At 32.8% G+C, this 23,974-nt stretch overlaps 1 protein-coding gene across 5 annotated transcripts in view; it reads left to right on the forward strand.

Annotated features, from left to right (window-relative positions):
- The window catches only part of COG6 (component of oligomeric golgi complex 6), a 101,676-nt gene that overhangs the window by 5,374 nt on the left and 72,328 nt on the right, over positions 1–23,974 (forward strand). For all 5 annotated transcript variants that reach the window (XM_077974394.1, XM_001088372.4, XM_077974395.1 and 2 more), the window contains exons 4-8: positions 4,416–4,474; positions 17,955–18,066; positions 19,284–19,366; positions 19,725–19,795; positions 21,942–22,035. In XM_077974394.1, the coding sequence (XP_077830520.1) occupies positions 4,416–4,474; positions 17,955–18,066; positions 19,284–19,366; positions 19,725–19,795; positions 21,942–22,035 (419 nt within the window). The remainder of the gene's footprint in view (positions 1–4,415; positions 4,475–17,954; positions 18,067–19,283; positions 19,367–19,724; positions 19,796–21,941; positions 22,036–23,974) is intronic.

Below are 23,974 nucleotides of genomic sequence, written 5' to 3' on the forward strand. Positions count from 1 at the left end.
TAAAAATTTTAGATATCTTTGTGTTTCTTTGGATAATGATTTATTAATATTGTTCAATTGACTTTAGAGCATTTATATTTTGGTCTAGCCAGTACAGAGCTAACTATGTAGAATTGTGATAAACCTTTCAATTCCATAATATTCTAGAAATCTAGGAGGAATGATTTTCTTTTAGTACGAAGCCTTAGGATTAATTTCACACTAAAGCTGTGCCTGATAAAGACCCAGCTTAATTCTGATTTATGCATAGCCTTAAAACAATTCTGGGAAAATATGTATAATTTTAGGTCTTTTAATGAAAGCAGTCCTAAACTTACAATTTGGCAGCAGAATCAGCATTTTGACTTAATTACCCTCAGTCATCTAATTTTGGAGTAGTACATAGAACAGTTTCCTCCTGAGGGCCAATCATGATTACGTCTACTACCTTCACATTTTAAGAGCTAGCTTCTATCTCTAAGTGTCTCCTGGAACCATTGACATCAACAGTGATTCTAGGAAGAATCATTAATGCATATTCTATAGATTAATCACAGGCTACTTGCATCATCAGTTTGCAGGACTAGTTAATTTCTTGTTTCTCTAAAATTTTATCTTTTCTGGTCTTGTCTAAATTTTGATATTCTTACTAACCTATCAGATATTATTGGCATGTTTATTGTCTCTCAGTCCAATATTTAGGTATTTGTTAATTTGACAATATTTAAATAATTATATAGTATATACTAATTATTAATGGCCATTTCACATTTTTGGCATATATTTACTTTATTCCTCAGTGGTTGATTTTGTTTGACCCTTCTTTTTCTTTAACTTTTTTATTTCCTTTTCTCATCTTTTAGTCTCCATAATGTAATGCCTTTCCTCAAATTACACTTTATAATGTTTTCTATATTGTACCTTTGTTTTTTTAAATAATATTATGCTCTGTAATATTAGACTACTCAGTTTCCAACTTTTAGTGGTAGTATCTCTTATTTTTTAATTTGTACCCTTATATTTTTATACTTTTCATCATAGAGAGTTTTAAATATAAAAAGATCATAGTATTTTTATTCTTCATGCTATTTTTCAAATAGTTTATAAATATTTTAAATTACAACCGAAGTGTCTCCTTCTGTTTTGTCCTTTGTATTTTTTTTTTGAGACAGAGTCTCACTCTATCCTCAGTGGCGCGATCTTGGCTCACAGCAACCTCCACCTTCTGGGTTCAAGCAATTCTGTCTCAGCCTCCCAAGTAGCTGGGATTGCAGGCGCCTGACACCATGCCTGGCTAATTTTTGTATTTTTAATAGAGGCAGGATTTCGCCATGTTGTCCAGGCTGGTCTCAAACTCCTGACCTCAAGTGATCTGCCTGCCTCGGCCTCCCAAAGTGCTGGGATTACAGACATGAGCCACCATGCCCGGCCAGTCCTTTATATTTTCTTTGCACCCACCTTACATCTTGTTTTTTCTTCTATAGTGACATGGGCCTATTTTCTTTCTTTATTCAGGTCAACTTTATTGAGGAATAATTTATGAATGGTAATAAACTGCACCCATTCAAAGTGTTTATATTGATAGGCTTGACAGTTTTATACACCTGTGAAACAACAACCATAATCAAGATAGAGAACATTTTTATCACCTATAAAAGATTCCCTCATAGCTTTTTGATTGAATATTTAAAAATATTTGATACTGCCTATTGTTTACATTCATTTTTGATCCACATATCATTTCTAATAGTAGGAGGTCCATGATTTTGAAAGTTTTGTTTATTCCTTCAAATTATGCTTAAAGGTAATTTATTTGGAGATAGCACTATTGGAATTCTAACAGTATATGTTCATAATATCAACTCTAATGTTCTTAAGTTATTCATTCATAAAGAAAAGTTTTTCTTAGAGTATCCTCTCTGTTTTTCTTATAGAATGTTGTTATAATGATTCATTTAATTATTTAATATTTTCTGAAATGCTTTGACTATGGTACCTTTTAGAAATTATTAGAAAACATTTAAAAATGTAATCGGTAGTTTCATATATGTTATTGTTTATTCCTTTGTGGTTTTCCTTGGATAAATTACATTTAGATGCATATGTTTATTATTAATTTAACAATAATCATCTTTAACATTTAAGATAAATGGAAATTGAGATTAATAATCTTCATTAATATTATTAAATATTACTTTGGAATTCTTACCATAGTTTATAAATGAAAAAAATCAGGACATATGCAAAAAATATTTGCAAATTCTTATTATATAACATTGTGCTAAAGTATCATATTTCATTGATTAATAAATGGTGTTAATTATAAGGTGCACCCTCAATAATGACTGGAGTAAAAAGCTAGTAAATGTTTTTTGATACTGATTTTGTGAAGCATTCTTTTTTTCAGAAATATTAAAATGTAAATATATTTTTGACTTGAGGGGGGATACTATATTTTAAAAATTGCATAAGGCCAGGCTGTACAAGGTGGAAATGGAACTTTAGAGTTTAAGAAGTATAAGCATTTGAAGAGGTTATTGGCAGTCTAATAATTCTAAAAGAGTACCTTGGGAGCTATCATGTTGAGCTCCATTCCTTAAAAGTCAGTGAAATGGCTGGGCATGGTGGCTCACACCCATAATCTTAGCATTTTGGGAGGCTGAGGCAGAAGGATCCTTTGTGACCAGTCTGGGCAACATAGCAAGGCCCCATCTCTACCAAAAACTTTTAATAAGTTAGCCAGGCATGGTGGCACATGCCTGTAGTCATAGCTATTCTAGAGGCTTAGGTGGGAGGATGCTTGGGCCCAGAGGTCAAGACTGCAGTGACTCAAGATTGCACCACCGTATTCCAGGCTGGGTGACAGAGTGAGACCCTGTGTCTTTAAAAACAAATAATAATAATAAAGATAAGTGATATGCAGAATTACCTAGGTTCAAATCTATTTTCTTAAAATATCTATTTCCTGGGAACATACACTCAAAATAGCTTCATTTGAGGTGGCAATCAGGCTCTGTTATTGACAGGATACCTAGAAAGCAATAAGAGAATTTTCCTCACAGTCTGAAAACTGAGTTTGTAGAGGATTAGGCCTCTAAAAACCCAGAACTGGAGGTGTCTAGGTCTAAGGCAGCGCTAGAAAGAAACCTTAGCAACAGGCCAGGCGCAGTGGCTCACGCCTGTAATCCTAGCACTTTGGGAGGCCGAGGCAGGCAGATCACGAGGTCAGGAGATTGAGACCATCTTGGTTAACACGGTGAAACCCCTTCTCTACTGAAAATACAAAAAATTAGCCGGGAGTGGTGGCGGGCGCTTGTAGTCCCAGCTACTCAGGAGGCTGAGGCAGGAGAATGGCTTGAACCCGGGAGGCAGAGCTTGCAGTGAGCTGAGATTGCGCCACTGCACTCCATCCAGCCTGGGCGACAGAGCGAGACTCTGTCTCAAAAAAAAAAAAAAAGAAAGAAAGAAACCTTAGCAACAGAAGCTTCACTCTTTATTATGGTGTTCTAACATGAAAATGACCCAGTGTCTTCAGGTGTTTGCGTTGGTATTTTCTGTTTAACAGACTGACTCACCTTCTATTTTATGTGTTTTTCTCTACTTTACTAATGACATAATTTATGCATCTTTCTGGCTCATTTAATTTTTCTTCAAGGCATGGACTCTATTTCTGTACATGCCTCATGACCACTTGCTTCTCTTCTTGTTGTTTATTGCCTTAGTTTTGTAATATTCCCCAGTTCAGATCTTTGAGAGAGAATCTTATTGTCTTTTGTTTAAAGCCACTTCGTGAATGTGTTCTAATCTTTGGATAAAATACTTTCTTAATTGACTTTTCACTCTTGATCCTTTCAACTCTGGCTTAGGGAAGAGAGAATTGCTTAGAATGAAAGTTGGTTAGGAATAGCCTTGTGTCCTTTAGATGGGGCTAGCTCTGATCCTCACCAAAAACTTATATGGCAGGTAGTTTGTATATTACAACTTTCAAATTTTTACCTCCGTCTTACACTTTTCTGTTGTTGAGCTCCACACTTCCTTTTCAGTGACTTAGTTAACAACCCCATGTAGAGGTTGCATGGTATCTCAGTTCAACATGTCCCTACCTGAAGTCATGTTCTTCATGCTTAACTTGTTCTTCCAGTGCTTCTGTTGCACTGAAAAGCATCACGAACTATTAAGTTCTTTAGTCAGCATCTGGATACCTTTTTCTTTCTTGTAAGCCTTAGCATTATGTGTATATTAAGAACTCTTGAGTGTGTTCCTCCAGTGGATGAGGCTTGAAACATCTACGTTATTTCATTTTTTTGTGCTTTTCTTTTGCGTTCCGTAGAGTGATCTCATTTATTTTAAGTCTAAATTTCAGTAAGTGGTAGTTTTGTTTTCTGAAATAAAATAAAATTGGAATGTACTTATATTAGATATGTTTATAATTTTAGGCAGCAAAGGAACAGACTCAAGATTTAATAGTAAAAACCACAAAGCTTCAATCTGAAAGGTAAGTTTTTCTTCATACAGCCACCTTTTCAATAATTTGGAGATTGGAGTCAAAGAAAATTAGATATAACTCCAAATCAAAATTAAAGCAGAATAATAACATGGTTCATAAAGTCCCAAGCTATTATATTATCCAGTAGTAACTTTAGCATAAAGACAGTAGTTTAGGAGCATTAAACTTGATATTGGGTTGAGAGATTATTCCTTCTTTGGGAGAGAGGTGATGATGTATTGTTATTGTTTGCTGTGGAGTTCAGAAATGATTGCTTTTTAAAATGTAAATTTTTTCAGATTTTTAATAGTTTTACTACTTTTTTTTCACAATCATTGTCTTTTATTTTTAAGCTATGATATATCCTCTCTGGTATAATTAAGAGTTAATTATATAAATTCTCCTTGTAGTTTATACAATAGGTATACTGTTGGTTGATTGAATGAATGAGTGAGTGAATAAAGGTGAGTACAGTATGGATTTGTATAATGTGTTGTGTTCAGTATTGCTAAAACTCATAGCAATTATGCTAAAACTCACTAACAATGCATCTCTCATGTGTGGAGTAGTATAGAGGGGGAGAAGCATTATATTATGATGCAGTCAGTATACTTGTCTCCTTCTCAGTAGTTGGGTACATCACTTAAACCTTTTAGTATTCTAGGTATTTCATCAGTAATATGGAGATACTACCACTTTCATTGCTCATTTTGCAGTAGGTCAGTATACTGTAGTATAGACCACAGGTCATCAAACTATGGCCACATGCCAAATCCAGCTCACTGCCTGCTTTTGTAAATGTACCTTTATTGGAACACAGCTACGGTTGTGTTTACATACTATCTATGGCTGCCTCCACCCTACTGCAGCAGAGTTGTGTGGTTACAACAGAGACCATATGTGGCCTACAAAGCCTAAAATATGTACTATCAAGATTTTTACAGAAAAAGTCTGTGACTCCTGATCTATCTAGTGTTTTTTGTTGTTCAGGTCAAAATCAGTGGGTTGTAAATTATGATTTATCGGTCATTACTACTATTTAAGTCAATCATAGCTAGCCTTAAAAAATAAATTAGAATAAAATAAAATAGAAAATAGTTTGGGTAGCTGGGCATGGTGGTGCACACCTGAAATCTCAGCTATTCTGGAGGTTAAGGTGGGAAGATCATTTGAGCCTAGTGGTTCAAGGTTGCAGTGAGCTATGATAATGCCACTGTACTCCAGCCTGGGGGACAGAGGGAGACCCTGTCTCTAAAAAATAAATAAGTAAAAATAGTTTGGGTGAATATTATTTTGTGAAGCCTTTCTTTCAGTTTTGGTAATGGTTTTAAATGGTTTAATATTATGGGTCATAGTCAAGGGTTTGAAAAACACTGCCCTAGACCAACAATGGCAAATACATGACCCCCAACTCCTTAGTTTTACATCCATTGATCTTGACATTCTTTTATATTGAGCCCTTAATCCTTCTTAATACAATTCTCTTCAGGCTAAAATTGATGAATGGGAAATTATAAAGAGTGCAGAGGTATAAAGTTACTTGTGTAAAAGGATATAATGGGCTACTGAGGACTCAGAGATCCACTGGAATGATCCATTGGAGTTAAAATGGTAACCAATGTAGCTTACTTTTCTGTCTTATAAAAACATGGAGAAAATGTGACAAAATTAGCAAAATAAAATATATGTACCAATATCATCTAAAAAATACTATCTTTAATAGCACAAAACAAAGCAAACATTTTCTTTACCCGTATAGGAAGTACGTTATCAGATATTGGAACATGTACCTTGTCTTAGAACTGTGGCTTTCAAACCATAGTTCATTGGACCTTAGGGTTTCTTTGCAAGATGTAGAAGGATAATGCAGTTTTGGAGGTCAGATTCTCTCACCTTAATTTTAGTTAGAGCAATTTCACTTTTATTAATGTATTAGGATTTCATGTAAGATTTTGTTTGAAAAAAGGGTTTGACAGCAGGAAAATATAAAAATATTGCCCAATTTTAAGACTAGTTGAAAGGAAAAATACCAAATAAAATAGTCTCTTGATTTTTATTCCTTATGCCAGAGAAAAATATTAAAAAAAAAACTAAGTATCAAAACTTTATAAAAGTTTAATCATAATTTCATGCATTTAATTCCCTTTTTGTTTACTAACTACCTTCCCTTTCACTAAAATCCACCTTTATCCATTTTGTGATTTCTACAAGCCAAAATGAGAGCAAGTTGATGTTGTCCTCAGATTTATTGAATTGCAAATTGCCTGGATAGAAATTAATTTTAGGAAATCTGGCCTTAAATTCTCTTTTATCTTGTTTATGTCATTCTGTATTTTATAGCTGGATAAATGGTCGTACCCCCACATTGGTGGTTAATTACTTGATGTTGACCTCTAAGTCAGCTTTTTTCCTGAAAAGTCTGTAAACTTTTCAGAGCACCTTCAATCCAATCCTTTTATGTTTAACATTTAATCAAAGACTTTAGAGTATATATAGACAACTTAGAAATTGTGAATGACACAAAGTATGGAATGTTAAGTGTGAAATATCAACAGATTTAAGCTTTTAAGAAAAAACGGGGCTGGGCAAGAGGGTGAATAGGATGGTAAAGGGTCTCAAAAAATGACGTAGGGTTGAAAAAACCAGAATTGTTTATTTAGAAGTATAGGACTAAGAGGGACATGGTGGTGTCTTCAAATATTTGATGGTATTTGATGAACTTTCTGTTTAAAAAAGGGCTAAATTTTATTATGTATTGCTGCTGAGTTTGGAATTGAGTTTTAAAGGAGAAATTTACAGGTAGCAAATTTTGATTTATGATAAGCAAGAATTTTCTATCCCTTACAATTTGAACAATTAGTTCTTCAAAGCTTTTTTTTTTTTAAATCACTGGAAATATTTAGTCTGATGTTAGGTGTCATTGGAGCCATCTTTTATTTCAGTTTTTCTTTCTGGTCTTTTACATTACAATTCATGTATCCCACACCTTATCACAGTAAACATAAGAATCACCAAGGAGCTTGATAAAATGGCAAGTTTTGGCCTCCATCCTCAGAGATCTGACTGCAAAAAGTAAACAACTGTGTCTTTTGGTTAATGACTCAGTAAATCTTGATTCAGGCTCAGGATTCGGCCCCAGGTATTTTTATGCAGTGGTCCAGAGACTATAATTTGAAAGACCTGGGCTTAGACAAAATATTATTCATATTTTTAATTTTTTGTGGAATGTCCCTCTCCCTTACCTTAATTCTCTCATCTCCTAACTGGTAAACTTTGAAAAAACATTTAAACTTTTTAAATGTTAAACTTTATATTTTGAGATAATTATAGATTCACATGCAGTTGTAAGAAATAATACAGAGATCCAAGGTAGCCTTTACCTTGTTTCTGCCAAAGGTAACATTTTACAGAACTATAGTATGGTACCACAACTAGGATAATGACCTTGGTACTATCTACCTGTCTTATCCAGATTTTACAGTTTTACTTATTGGTGTATTTATTTTTATACATTTTATCATTTGTAGATTCCTGAATGCACCACCATAGTCACGCTATAGTACAGTTCTGTCACCACAAATATTCTCCTGTTGGTGGTAGACAGTGGTGAGAAAAGTTGCAGACTAAGCCCATGTGAGAGATGGTTGACTCTGCAAAGCAGTCAGCTCTGTGAGGAAAGGCAATGTTAAATTTCTTTATCAGAATTAAGCCTGTGCCTTCACCGTAAAATTAGATTGCATTTTATAACAGTTCTTTTGAAAGAAAAGTGTCCTAGAAAAACACATGCCCTGTTAGAGACCTTGACATTAATTTTTCTCTAACTTAGTGCTGAACACAAAAACAAACGTTACTTTAATTAAAAATTGTGACTAAAACTAAGAGGATAACACATCAGTAATCCTGTATGCAAAGCCTATTTAAACATTTCCTGTTCTCAGTTAAATCTTTTTGTTTGCATTTTTAGTGTAATATGTATTACAGTTGTTTGCAATTAATTGTTGATTTGATTGTCTCTTTATCTCCTAAACTGTGAGCTCCTTGAGAACAATGACAATTTCTTATTCTCCTTTTTGTATTTGCAGTGCCTGGTATTTCACAGATTCAATAAATAATTTTTGAGTAAATGAATATGGGAAGCAACTATAATGTTAGGAAAGGAACATAAAGTGAAAACTGAAAAATAAGCCTTGTATTGGAGCTTGTAATATGGGACTCTAAATAATGTATACAGGAGACAATATTAGAACATTGTGCTTCTGTTCATGTATTCTCAAAACTAAGCAAGGTTTATGTTTATTATTTTAGTCAGCCTATGGAAGTGTTTTGACCTGATAATGCTTTTGGGAAATGAAAATTCATGACATTCTAGTATCCCAAGAGCTATAGATAAGATGTGCCAAGTGAACATTTGTGTGAATATATTTTAGGAAAGTTGCAAGGCAGAAATTATGATAACAGGTCTCTGGGGGCTGACACGGAGTTGGTTTTTCATTTTAAAATATCTTTTTAACAAGAAACTTCGTTAAACAAGCAGTTAGCTTTAGAAATAGAAATACTATGGGATTATTTGAATAATATGATACTCTTATTCAGACAAATGTATAAATGATATGAATGTTTTTCCAACTGAGTGAGAAGTCAGTCAGTCATCAGGACAGCTGAGATGCTCTAATAGATAAAGCTCAATGTAGAATTTTCTTCACAGGACTGCAGGTTAGCATTTCCCTTTAATATTTCATTGGTAGCCAGACGATAGGCTTCATTGATGATCAGGAAAGGCTATGTGTACATGAACATACCTTTGTATTTTTTAAATACTACTGAAATCACTATTATATTTTTATTATCTCTTGTAAAGGCCCACCAGCCAGATTTCTCTCTGGACTCAGAAAAATAATTTCTGGAGAATGTTTGTGTGTGTGTATTTTTTTAAGTTCAGTATGTTAAAATGGAAAGAATATAGGATTTAAGACAAAAGCCTGAACTTTAATCGAAACCTTGGGTAAAAGATTATTAGATTTTTGATTTTATACAGTTATTTCTTAACTTCCCTTAACCTAAGTTTCTATGTCTGAAAGAAGGAAGGGAAAAATATCTATGTCATGGGGTTTTTGAGATAACTAAATGATTTACGTAAGTTGCTGAACACACTGCATGACATACATTAAAGAATGTTGCCCCTCTCTACTCCTCCCTTTTATTGGATAAAGAAATCCATGTCACGCATCTTATTTCTATTTTTGCTCTGGCAACTAGGAAGCTTAGAGCTATTTTGTGCTTAATTGCAATAGCTTTCCTCAGATGTATTATTTACTTTCTCAGCCTTTCCCTTGATTTCTTACTATTTTGGTTTTTAACAGTTTTATTTTAATTGCATTGTAAACTACTTTAACTCAGGTTTTGAAATTGGTGGCATAAAAATATAAAACTTTTTCTTGCATAAATGGTTTTATATTGCATGTAAAAATATACTGCAGAAGCATATATGACACATTTTCTTTCATTACCTAATAAAAGGTTAGGGGAAAGCAGGGGAGCATCACACCTCTTTTCTTCTTTCTTCCTATCTCACTTGTACATAGCAGCAACTATCCAAAAGAAAATATTGCCAGTGACATGCAGGGGCCTGACTCAGATAAACTGTAACAACTTTATTTCAGTCACACATATTGGACTGGAAATGAAAATTTGGGGGTAAGGCACAGTATGACTTATCTGTTTCTCATGATTATGATGATCATACTCTAAGGGAAATAGTATGAGGAAAAATTTGGAAATAATCTTTGGTTTATGTATTTTAAAAATTAGGTTTGGAGATGGTATGGATTTTTTTTAATGAAAATTTTGTCTGATCAAATTTTCCCCACCAGTAAAAAGAACTTTTTCTCCCTAACATTTTTCTCCACCAATACAAAAGAGGTTTTGTTTTTTTCCTTCCTTTTTTTTTGTGGTCACACTTCATTTAAAGGGGCTATTGCTTTTTTATTTCCTGATTTAACTGCGTTTATCAACCAGGTAGACTTTTTCTGCATTCTCATTCGTTCTACCTGGAATTCCATTTCCCAAAATTCATTTGTTGAAAACTCGTTTGTCCCTTAAGGTTCCCTGTTGTTTATGCCCATCATATATTTCAAAATATTTTACAAAACTTAAGAATTACAGGCTATCGTGTGTGTCACACATGCATGTACATGTTCCTTGAGAATGTATATATGTAAGTACATATATATGTTTCAAAGAAAGTCTTGCTTTCTTTAACAAATACTTCAGCTTATAGGAAATTATATTCCACCTTTGTGCTTTACAGTTTTATTATCTATTTTCCATGTTCAGCCAGGAACCTTTACTCAGTCACCAGAAAAAAAAAGTAATTAGTTCCTTCTTTGTACTCCCACAACACATTATTCTTCTAGCACTTATTTTCTGCCCTATAATTTCTGAAAAATTGCTGGACATTGTGGTCTTTGACTATTTTAACTAGATAGCAAAGGCAGTGTATTAATGCTCTTTGTACCCACTCCTTTCTATACAGAAAACTTATCAACTGACTATATCTACACGGTTACTTTAACATTTTAAATAGTTATTGCTGACATTGCCTGTTAATATTTGACACTCTTACTTTATAAGAGTAATAGCAATTGTGCATATACTTAACTAAATGTTATTAAGGAGTGGAAAGTATCAAGCTGAAAGAATGTATTAGATGCCTTTTAAGCTGTATTTTGTACAGTTATAATCATGTAATTCAAAAGGTAGAGCCTTTGTATTGTAAAAACATCTTTGTTGAGATATAATTCACATAGCATAAAATTAAAGTATATAGTTTATTGGTTTTTAGTATATTCAAAGCATTGTGCAACCATCATTATGATCTGAGTTACAACATTTTCACCATCCCAGAAAGAAAACTCGTGACCATTAGTAGTCATCCAGCCTTAGTGAACCATTAATACACTTTCTGCCGCTCTGGATTTGCCTATTCTGAATCTTTCATGCAAATAAGATCACACAATATGTGGCCCTTTTGGCTAGCTTTTTCCACATAGCATAAATACTTTTAAGATTCATCCATGTTACTTTAACTTTTTTGTGGCTGAATAGTATTCCATTGTACAGCTATACCACATTTTGTTCACCTGCTCACTAGTTGATAGACATTTGGGTTGTTTCCACTATTTGGCTGTTGCAAATAATGCTGGCTGTAAATATTTGTTTACAAGTTTTTGTGTGGGCATATGTGTTTTATTCCTCCTAGGTATATATTTAGAGGTAGCATTGCTGAGTCATGTATGGTAACTCTTTGTTTAACTGTTTGAGGAACTGCCACACTCTTTCTAAAGAAGCTGCACAGTTTTGCATTTCCAAAAGCAACATATGAGGATTCCAGTTTCTGCATATCTTTGTTTTTAATCTGTCATTTTGATGATAGCCATGCTACTGGGTGTGAAGTACTGCTCATTGTGGTTTAGATTTGCTTTTTCCTAATGACTAATGATGTCAAGCATCTTTTTATTGCTTATTGGTATTTGCATATTTTCTTTGGAGAAATGTCTATTTACGTCCTTTACCCATTTTTTGTTTAGGTTAGTTGTGTTTTTATTTATTGGTTGTAAAAGTTCTTTATATATTCTGGATATAGGTTTTTTTTAGCAGATACATTATTTTCTCCCATTCTGTGAGTTATCTTCACTTTTGTGATATCATTTATAGCACAAACATTTTAAATTTTGATGTAACTCAGTTTTATCTTTTTTGTCATTTGTGCTTTATTTTTCAATATATTTTTGTATTGAAGTTATTTTATCTATTTGTTTTAAAATACTAATAAAAATTTAGAAATTTATCAGGTTTTAAAATCATGGCGTGATACTGGCAATGCTGACAAGTGAACAACCTCATTACAGGATTTTATCTCTATTGAGTTTTAACCAGTCTTTCAAAAATGTTTAACTTTCAGTTTGATACTTTATAGAAACTTAAAGTGGAAAGTTTCTTCTTTTTTTATATTTTAGGACCAAGAAAAATATTGTAGAAATACTTTTCCTTAAGGATTGTAATTGATAACCAGATTCTTTAAGATCCTGTCAAACAGGTTATTTCACTTATCTTTCCATCATATGAATTAGGTAAAAGGAATCTCTTAAGTGTAAAAAACTGCCTTTTCTTTCTTAAATTTTTTTGACATAATGTTAATATAAATCTATTGTATACAATTTAAGGAAAATTAAAATCAGATATAACTCTACCACTCAGACAAAACCACAATTAATGTTTTGGCATATTTCCTTCCAGAGTGAGTAGGTGTGTGTGTTGTTAATATTTTACTTTTTTCAGTTAATATTTTATGTCCATTTTCCTACGGTTTTTTATTTCAAGAGGATCATTTTTGGAAGTGTCCTGAAATACAATGCCTAAAGTTTTCTTGAAAAAGGTTATAACAATTTCTACTTCCATTGTGTGTCTATTTTATTACATCCTTATGAGCGTTAGGTATCATCATTAAAAACTTCGCCAATATAGATGAAAAATATTATCACACCACTTTATTTTTATTTTTATTTTTTATTTTTTTATTATACTTTAAGTTCTAGGGTACGTGTGCACAACGTGCAGGTTTGTTACATATGTATACATGTGCCATGTTGGTGTGCTGCACCCATTAACTTGTCATTTACATTGGGTATATCTCCTAATGCTATCCCTCCCCCCACCCCACGACAGGCCCTGGTATCATTTTAATTTAATTTTTCATTTAATTTAATCATTTTAATTTACATATCATTGAATAGTGATGAATCGACATGTTTCTCATCTTGTTTTGCCATTTATATTTCTTTACTTTTTTTTGGTTTGGTTTATATCTTATGTCCCTTTAAAAAATTATTTTGAAATTATTTGGTGTAGGTGAACCTAGAGGTAGAATTAAGATACGACACAGATAAGTTTTCAAGAAAAAGAAAAGTACCACAAAATTCATAAATCATGTTCTGGGATGATTTGAAGGAACATGAAGATTAAGTAGTCTGTTTATTTTAAATACTTAGGCGATGTATGACTGGACATACTGAAAATTGATGTATGTGTTCCCAACCTTGTCTATGGTTTTGCTTTGTGTGGTTTCCATTACTTATGGTCAACTGCAGTCTGAAAGTAATAAATGGAAAATTTCAGAAATAAGCAATTTATAAGCTTTAAATTGTGTACCATTTTGAGCAGCATGAGGAAATCTCAAGTGGTTGGCTCCCACTTTGGTGGGACTTGAATCATCCCTTTTTCTAGTGTGTGATGCTATATACGCCACCACTCAGTAGTCACTTAGTAGCTGTCTCAGTTATCAGATTGAAAAACAGTATGTGTAGGGTTTGGTACCATCAGCAGTTTCAGGCATCCACTGGAGGGTCTTGGACTGTATCCCCCGAGGATAAGGGGGGACTATTGTGGCTCTTAAAAATAAGTGGGGATTCCTATACATACTTTCTTGCAAATTTTATATCTGTAAAATGCCTTATGGATCATTTTATGTTAGTACATATAGATCTACCTCAGTTTTGTCTATTATGTATTTTTCTGTAGTATGTATTTCACATATTATTATTTAACTTATTTATACAATATACAGTGATTGTATAAACATAATCTTAAATACTCTGGAAGTTATACTTTATATGTTTTATGTTAATATTTATCTCATATACTTTTTACTTAGACATTAAAAGCCCTCAAAAAGTTCCATATGTTGATGTAAAGTAAGGACAAGGTCTGTGTCATAAGTGCCTTTTGTCACACTGTTCTCTGGCATAGGCCTTATACATTGTAAGTCTCCAATAATGTTATTTGAATGAGTGAATATTCCCAAACCGAATCACTGGACCATTGAACAATAACTTCCTGTCAGAATGGCTGTGAAAATTTACCTGGAAAGAACACATGTGGTAAAACTAGAGTAATATGATAATAAAAAATGTATTAGAATTTATTCTGTCACTACTTTTAAAGTTGCCATCTTGATATATCAAACTCTTGTTTTAGTATTGTGCCCATTATAAAAATATTTTTGCACCGTCTCTTTTGTAGCTATATTAAGAGCCTATGTTTCAGTCTTTATCTCGTGATTGATTTTTAAATCCAGTCAGCATTATTTGGAATGAATTGTAATGATTAAGGGGTATGATCAAGGTGGGTAACACTTGTTTTGATTACAACAAAATGAAACTATAAACTAAAGAGACAAATTTTTCTTTGTGCCTAATAAATTGATTCTAAAGATAGATCCAAAAAAGCTCCCAAAAACATTTTATTTCACATGGTTAATTTGCATAGTCCCTAGGAATTTGATAAAATTTTATAATTACTTTAAATTCTTTATGATAATGACTGGAACTTTGAAAAGTATAAAACAAAACCTGTTAAGGGTAACTCTTTAAGCTTTTTAAAATTCATTTTTAATTTATAATTGACATAATGATTATATATATTTATGGGGTACAATGTAATGTTTCAAGGTAATTACCATATCTATCACTTTAAACATTTATCATTTCATTTATCAAATAAGTGATAAAAAACATTTATCATTTATTTGTGACAATATTCAAAATGTTCACTATCTTGAAATACCACTGCATTATTTACTGTAGTCACCCTAGTTTGTAATAAAACAGTAGAACTTACTCTTCCTTACTGTAACTTTGTACTTGTTGACCAATCTCTTCCTCTCCCTCTCTCCCCACTATCTTCCCCAACCTCTGGTAACCATCATTGTACTCTCTATGAAGTCAACTTTTTTAGGTTCCACATATGATATGAGGAAGATCAAGTGATGTTTGTCTTTCTGTGCCTGGCTTACTTCACTTAACATGATGTCCTCTAGATTCATCCATGTTTTCACAGATGACAGGATTTCATTTTGTTTTATGGCAGAATAGTATTCAATTGTATGTGTACACACACATGCATTTTCTTATCCATTCTTCTGAACATGGGCATTTAGGTTGATTTCATATCTTGGCTATTGTGAATAGCACTGCAGTAACATGGAAGTGCAGATGTTTCTTCGACATACTGATATTATTCCCTTGCATATATACCCAATAATGGTATTGCTGGATCACATGATAGGTTTTAGTTTTTTGAGGAACCCCACACTGTTTTCCGTAATGGCTGTACTGATTTATATTCCCACCAACAGTGTATAAGATTTCTTTTTTTCTCTACATTTTTGCCAGCATTTGTTGTTTTTTGTCTTTCTGGTAATAGCCTTTCTAATTGAGGAGAGGTGATACTGTGGTTTTGGTTTGCATTTCCCTGGTGATTAGTGATGTTGAGATTTTTTTCATATAACTATTGCCAATTGTGTATCTTCTTTTGAGAATGTTTATTTAGGTCTTTTGCCCATTTTTAAATCAGATTTTTTTGTTGTTATTGAGATGTTTGAGTTTCTTATATATTCTAGATAGTAGCTTCTTGCCAGATGCATAGTTTGCAAGTACTTCCCATTCTGTAGGTTGTTTCATATATTTAAAATCCTAAAGACTCCACCAAAAAATGGTAGAATTGTGTAAATATTAAATGAATTTAGTAAAGTTGCAGAAGACATTATCGACATACAAAAATCAGTAGTGTTTTCATACATGAACAGCAGATTATCTGAAAAAGAAATGAAGAAAGCAATTCCATTTATAATAACTACAAAAAATGATAAAATACATAGGAATAAACTTAGGGGGTGAAAGATCTCTACCATGAAAATTATAAGACAGTGATGAAAGAAATTGAAAAGGACACAAATAAATGGGCAGATAATCCTGTGTCCATGAATTAGAAGAATTAATGTTGTTAAAATGTCCATAGTACCCCAATCAATCTACAGATTCTATGCAATTACTTTTAAAATATTAGTGACATTCTTCACAGAAATAGAAAAAAATCTTAAAATTCATATGGAAATGCAAAACAACCTGGATAGTCAAAGCAAAAAGAAGAAAGCTGGAGGCATTATATAGTACCTGACTTCAGAATATACTACAAAACAGCATGGTTCTGGTGTCAAAACACATAGACCAATGGAACAGACTAGAGAACCCGGAAATAAATTCATGCATTTACAGCCAACTGATTTTCAACAAAGGCACCAAGAACACACATTGGGTAAAAGACAGTGTCTTTAGTAAGTGGTGTTGGAAAAACTAGGTAGCTACACACAGAAGAATGAAACCAGACCCTTATCTCTCACCATATATAAAAACAAACTCTAAATGGATTAAAGAGTAAATTATATGACCCCAAATTATATAACTACCAGAAAAAAAAAAAATAGGAGAATTGTTTCATGAAATTGGACTGGGCAAGGATTTTTTGAATAAGACTTCAAAAGCACAGGCAACAAAGCAACCAAGCAAAAATAAAATAAATATTAAGATAACGTTCAGGCATCAGTAATAAGATGATTAAGAACATGACATTTAAATCTGTGTAGACTCAATTAGGTGATTTCTCATTTGAAATAAACAGATCTTTGCTGCCACCTGGAGGATTTTTCCTTGTAAGTTTCTTTATTCAGTAGGAGCATTAGCAATCAACTTTGAATTTAAAACCTCCCACCTCAAAGGTGCAAATAAAACAGAGATGGCAGATGCATTGTATCATCTATACAAATAGTGTTTATCTTTGTTCATTTTTATTTGAAATTTGTTTAATTGTGGAATATTACTATTCTCTGAATATTGCTAGTGAAATACTTGTATAACTTTATGTATGTATTTTCAGTTCTGAGATACAGAAACCAGGAATGTTGAGTTTCTGTTCAAGTAATTTGTGTTCCTAACTTGCCTGTGGGTATTGATTCTACTCAGTCCCATAGGTCCTTGAGTGTGCCTTTTTCTGTCAGCTAGTTTAGATAGGTTGCATTCAGATAATATAATTTAAAAGGTTGTTTTTATTACTATATTTTGTAGAAAAAGTGGGGAAGAGAAAAGTGGATAAGTGACTAGCAATTTATGGAGAATTAATAAAGGAGTTCTTATCTTCTCTAACATAAAATAAACTAATAAATTTGATTTTTGATATGTACTTCATGTGAAAACGTAAAAGGCTCGGAATTGTTTTAGTGACTGAAGAGAAATTGGTTGAAAACAGGTACGTATTTCTCCCTTATAAAAGCAATCTAGCAAACTGCAAGGTGAACTATTTAAGTACCTGTAAGTGGCTGCAAATTTGTAATGCAGGGACCATGCATGGACTTATTTTTTCTTTTGCATAATGATCAACTCCATTTATTGTGTGCAAGTATCTGAAATAGAATAATATTAGCTAATTTTATCACCTACATGTCTGATAAAATTATATTTGAGGCAGAAACAAGACTTTTTGAAAATGTTGAGAATTTTTCATATCTTTGTTTTAAAAAGTTGTCTGAGATATAATCTGTTTTAAAGCTATGCAACTGAATAAGATGCTTGACTTTTATTGCTTGTTTTGAAAATTACAGCCAAAAATTAGAGATAAGAGCACAAGTCGCAGATGCCTTCTTATCCAAGTTCCAACTGACTTCTGATGAAATGAGTCTTCTCCGAGGTACAAGAGAAGGACCCATTACTGAGGTATCCTGACTTTTTAATCATTTAAAGTTTAGTAGTTACAGATATTAGAGAGAAACTGCATTTTTGAAGCTTTATTTTCCCATTTTAAAAAGTTTCATCTGAGAATATTTTTATGTTTGGAAATTTAAGATGTGTATTTTAATTATATTTTTCAAAGTAATACATGTACTTTTTAAAAAGTCAGAGTCAATAAAGCTTATAGAAAGAAAATCTATGTCACCTATTTTACTCTTCCTCACCTCTAGGTCTTTTGCCAACCATTTTCAATGTTATTAATTGCTTCTTTTGTAAATTCTATATTCCAGATCTATAGCTAAAAAGAATATGCTTTGATTATCTATGTTAACTGTTTTCTATTGATTCTCTATTGTGAAATGTGAGGATTTAGCCTTTTACCCACTCTGTCTCCTCCCCCAACACAGATAGTACACACATATGTTCTCTTTATCTCCTTCATACATCATAGTACAGTTAGACCACATTTTCTATTTTCTTTTTCTTTTATGTATTAGTATGAGATATTATGTATTAGTATGTACTGTCCTCATGTTTTGAGGAACTTTGTGCTTTTGAAATATTTGATATATCATTTTTTTCTCCCCTTGGTAGAAATTAGAAAAGGAAGATTATTATTAGTAGTATTTTAAGCTTTATTCATCAAAGAAAAATAACATATCCATTATTTTTCATGAGTGGAACACTATTTGTGGCACTCTGAAACCTAAGCCTCCAGTACATTTAAATATCAGTCAACAGTTTGGCATCTGTCACCTCCTATATATTTAACTTTGCATTCTACTCTTGGACGAGGGAGCAAGAATAAGTATACAACAGAGATATAAAACATCATCTTCAGCAATAAGAATGCCAGGCTTAAGTAATAAGATGTGTAATACACAGTATGTTTTTTTTTAATTTACTAATTTTTAGTTTTGCATTTCTCACTAGACTATGTACACTTCTTGAGGACAGGGATTTTTCTCTTTATAAATTTTGTATTCCTGGCAACTGTCAACACTATTTGGCACGTAGTAGGAAGATGTGAATAAATACCAGTTACATCATCTATGAAAACTTAGAGAAAGTTGAGATCAGTATAGGAAGTCTTCGTTAAAATAGGTGAAAGAGTTTGTTTGCCCTTGGCAGTGACCTTTCAGTTTTAAATAATGTAATTTTGCCTGAAGCATGGACATAAAGTCACATTCTTAATTTTAAAGGAGTTTTTCAAGGCACTTGGAAGAGTAAAACAGATTCATAATGATGTCAAAGTTCTCTTGCGTACAAATCAACAAACGGCAGGGTGAGTAACTGCTCGTTGAACTAATTGCATTGCTGCTTATGTTTCCAAAATTTTAAAGATATTCTAGATTGTTTGTGAAACTATATAGCATTTTGTGAAATAGAAGTTTAATCTTTATTTATCTTTAGAGAATAGTGAAGTTATACCCTGACAGGTTTAGGCTAAAACAGTAGTTGATAAGTAAGTGATGGTTAAAATGTGACATTTACTTAATTGTAGAAAATTATTGAAAAATCATTCCATAAAATGATAAAAAGTTAATATGCTGTAACATGTAATATGCAAACAAAATAATTAGGTGCTTAGATGTAGCTGTTGACTAAGATTTAAATTATAATAAATCTTTAATTTTTTTTAGTTTAGAAATTATGGAACAGATGGCCTTACTTCAAGAAACGGCTTATGAAAGACTTTACCGATGGGCTCAAAGTAAGTGATTTATTTTATGTTGTCTACATTCATGAACATTTGTAGTTGTTTTTTAAAATTTTACTTGGTCTTTGATATATTTTGATTTTAGTAGTCAAAAAATTTTTTTAAATAAAAATAGTAATTGTATTTGATTTTTAAATTTTTACTTGGTTTTTGATGCATTTTGATCTAGTAATCAAAAATATTTTAAATATTTTAAAATATTTAAAAAAAAACAGAAAAACAAACTTCACGTTTGAACACACTGTTTTTGTGATTGTATCATGAGCACCTGCTATCGTCCAAGCAGTATGCTTGATTAAGTATGAGAATAAAAACATGAAGACAGTTTCTGCCCTAGATTATCTTAAAGCAGATTAGGTGTCTCTTGTTGTTTACATAACTGTAAAGTTGTAAGTGGTAAATTGATTTTCTGCTGTTGCTGTAGCAAATTATTACAAACTTAATGGCTTAAAACAACACATATTTATTGCCTTACTCCTCTGTAGGTCAGAAATCAGACGTGGTTCTCACTATGCTAATATCTGAATGTTGGTAGACCTGCATTTGTTTCTGTATGCTCTAAGGGATAATCTGTTTCCTTGCTCATTCAGTTAGTTGGCAGAATTCAGTTCCTTGTGTTTGTAGGACTGAGGTCTGTGTTTCCTTGCTGGCTGTCACTGAGGGTTTTTCCCAGTTTCTAGAGGCTGCCCGCATTCTTTGGCTTGCGGCCCCTTCCTCCATCTTCAAGCCAGCCAGCAATGTCAGGTCAAGTCATTTTCTCATGTTGATTCTCTCCTGCCTCATCTTCCATCTCATATCTCTAACTTTTCTGCCAGCTACTTAGGTTGTGAGGCCTGTGTGATTACCTTGGACCCACTTGGGTAATCTGAGAAAATCTCTCCATTTTAAGGTCTACTACCTTAATTTCATTTACAAAGTCCCTTTTGCCACGTAAGGTAACATATTCAAAGATTCCAGGGATTAGGATGTGGACATCTTTGGAGGGCCATTATTTTGCCTACCAGGAATACTTTATTTGCTTTAGTTTTGTTTGAAAATGTTTCAATAGACATTTTGCAAATAGCCTATTAAAACCAGAGAAGATATTTAAAACAAGCAAGCATGGAACAGGAGCACATATTTTAATAGGTGTTACCAACCAGCTGTTGGAAGGGGTTGGAATTAAATTTAGTTAACCAGCTACTCCTGTACTATGCTCTGCAAATGGAATTCTCTGGTCTGGTTGGTTAAGTTTTTATCTCTAAAACCTGTTTGTTTTTCTACCTATCTCCTTTACATTGTTTGCTTCCATCTGGAGTGTTGTCTGCCTTTCTCTCGTTGCATCTCATTGTATTTTTTTCATATATGTCTTATCTCACTAGTTTTCTACTTTCTCAAAGGCACGGACATTGACTGAAATTTCTTTGTGCTTCCACAACATCTTACACAGTGGCTCCCAACTGTGGGCCTCTATCTTGTGGAGACTATGAAGACATTTTAAGATGTCTTCAATTCTCTGTGCATATTTTGTTTTCAGTCAGTGCATGCTAGAAAGTATACTGCCAGTGTGAAGTCCTTGTGTACCAAAGGTTGGGAATTTCTGAGAAGTTCTAAATTTGAATGTACTAGGCACTTGTGAGCATGTTATAGATAAAATTAGAAAAATAAAGAAAAGTTGGTGTAGAGATTTTTAAGAGTTTAAAATTCAAACTCTTTTGAAATTATAATTGTATCACTATATATTGGTTAACCACATTAACAATTTTAGCGAATTGCTTAAAGATTGCTTCTCAGGGAAGGAACTGATAATATATTTTTAGTGCTCCTGCCTGCCTCCCTAATACTGTCATGTATATGGCAGTTATTAGGAAATACTTGTCCATTGGTTGGTTTTTCAGAACTCTAGTTTTTTATAATAATAAAATACAGCTTTGGGGTATATCTGATAGCATATGTGGTCATTTAAAGTTATATAACTACTTAAGCTTAACTTTTTAGTTTGGTTGACAGTATAAATTAGTTTTTGATTGGTATATCTAGGTTTTTCTGAGGAATTTTTTTATGGAGTGTTTGCCATAGAATTTAGACTCCTGGAATGCAACAGACATAATAAACATCTAAGCTGAATTTAACAAAAGTTATAATGTTCATTATATTTCAGGTGAATGCAGAACATTGACACAAGAATCATGTGACATATCTCCAGTATTGACACAGGCAATGGAAGCCCTGCAGGACAGACCTGTCTTATATAAGTTGGTGACTTTTTCTTAATTAAAAAAGAATGCCTACTTTTCTTTTGATAATTTACTTTATATATCAGTATTAATCAAAAGCATATATAATAGTTTGAGTAATATTTGTAATAATTTACAACAATACTATTCACCTTAACTTGAATTTGTTTCACGGGATATCAGCTTATTTGAATTTTACATACTATAGAATACAATATGGAAAGAGAAACCAAAGTGTCTCTGTATCTAGACTACCTCTTATTTATATAGAGGTTCAGTGACTTTTCCCCTGTCATCTTATTAACTCCCTTAGAATTGTAAGTAACTAAAACTCCTATATGAATCCTTCCCTACAGAGACTGAAGTCATACCAGGACTGAGAAATATGGTTATGCAGAGATGAAAAAAAGAATATTTAATATCAAGGTTCTATTAATAGGATTTAGGAAGAGAGGGCCCAGGTCTTTGATCTCCTAATTGACGCCAAACAAGAGCTATGTGGTAATGCTTTGGATAAGAATTTAATGCATTTTATATTTGTTGATATGTGTTTTATTATTTTATATTTTAATTTTATTCACTTAATTTTTATAAAATAAAAAGTAAATACTTTCTTTAATGCCTAGAGTAGTATGAGCATAAGCTTTAGGTAGATGTAGGGGTTGATGATATTACTAATTCTGAAAATAGGAAACCAGGGGACTCTTACCAAGGTAGTACATCCTGCTGTGACTCATCCCTTTCAGTTTCTGCTTATACTATTTTTAGAGGACCTTCCCATTACTTTCTGATTGGAACACTACTTATACTCTCATAAGGTCACAGAACACAAATGCTGACCAACTGTGTAAAAGAATAACACCCCAGAGCTACTTACTGAGTACTCTGTGTTAAGCACCATTTCACATTCTAGAAACACAGCTTCAGTAAAGCACTGCCCTCAGACTGCTTTATTTTATGGAACTGGAGATAAACAAATGCATTTTAATTGAATATACTAATTGCTAGTCTACAAGTCATGTCCCAGATGCTGTGTGGCTCAAGTATTCTGAGGTAGGGGAAAGAGTGAACGTCAGTGAAAGTTTCCTATGGAATTAGGTATAAAGTGAGTTCTGAAGGCTGAATAGGCATTTTCCTAGAAGTAAAGGAAGAACAGTTTCCAGGTTGAGGGAACAGTAATGCAAAGATATACATTGAGAGAACATGCACCTTTGGGAAATTAATTGCAAAAGCTTGCCCTGGCTATTGAATTAGGAGCAACAGCTGGATTTGTAATAGCCCTGAATGTTGTGCATATAATATAAGTTAATGTTTACCATTGATCAGCAGCTTAGCAGTTCTTTGAAATTTCTTTCTCAACTTTTTCACTTTAACGTATTGGCATTGATATGAGTCTTTTAGCACTTAAAACATTTGGTGTTTGATTTTAACAACTGTTGCATTGTCTGCAGATTAATATTTATTCACAAGGTTAATCTTTAAAAAAAAAAAAAAAAAGCCTTTGTGTGTTTTGGGCACCTGAAAACAACAGCTGACTTCTGCCATGCAAATAAATTTTTACTGAATTATAGTTCTTTATCAAAACTTGGAAAGGAGCAATATTAAATGGCTTATAAGGTGGGCTCTTGAGTCAGATTTCTTTGAGAAGTCCTTACACCTTTATAAACTTCAGTTTCCTTCGCTGTAAAATGAAGATAATAATAGTGCCTATTTTACAGGGTTGATGTGAAGATTAAGTTACATTGTTCACTTGAGGCACGTAGTGTGATGTTTGGATATTATTTTTATTTTGAGAGGAGGTGACTAGAAAGCTGTCAGCTAAGGAGGGGTGTATTTGAGGGCCACGTGGCAATCAGAGAAAAAGCTTGAAAAATAAAGAATGGAACTATGATGGAGGGGCAAAGAAGGTTTATCTGCGAAGGGCATATGCTAAGAAGCAGGGGCAGTAATGGCAATT

Source organism: Macaca mulatta, chromosome 17 (genome assembly GCF_049350105.2).
Source record: "Macaca mulatta isolate MMU2019108-1 chromosome 17, T2T-MMU8v2.0, whole genome shotgun sequence".
Taxonomy (NCBI): Eukaryota; Metazoa; Chordata; class Mammalia; order Primates; family Cercopithecidae; genus Macaca; species Macaca mulatta.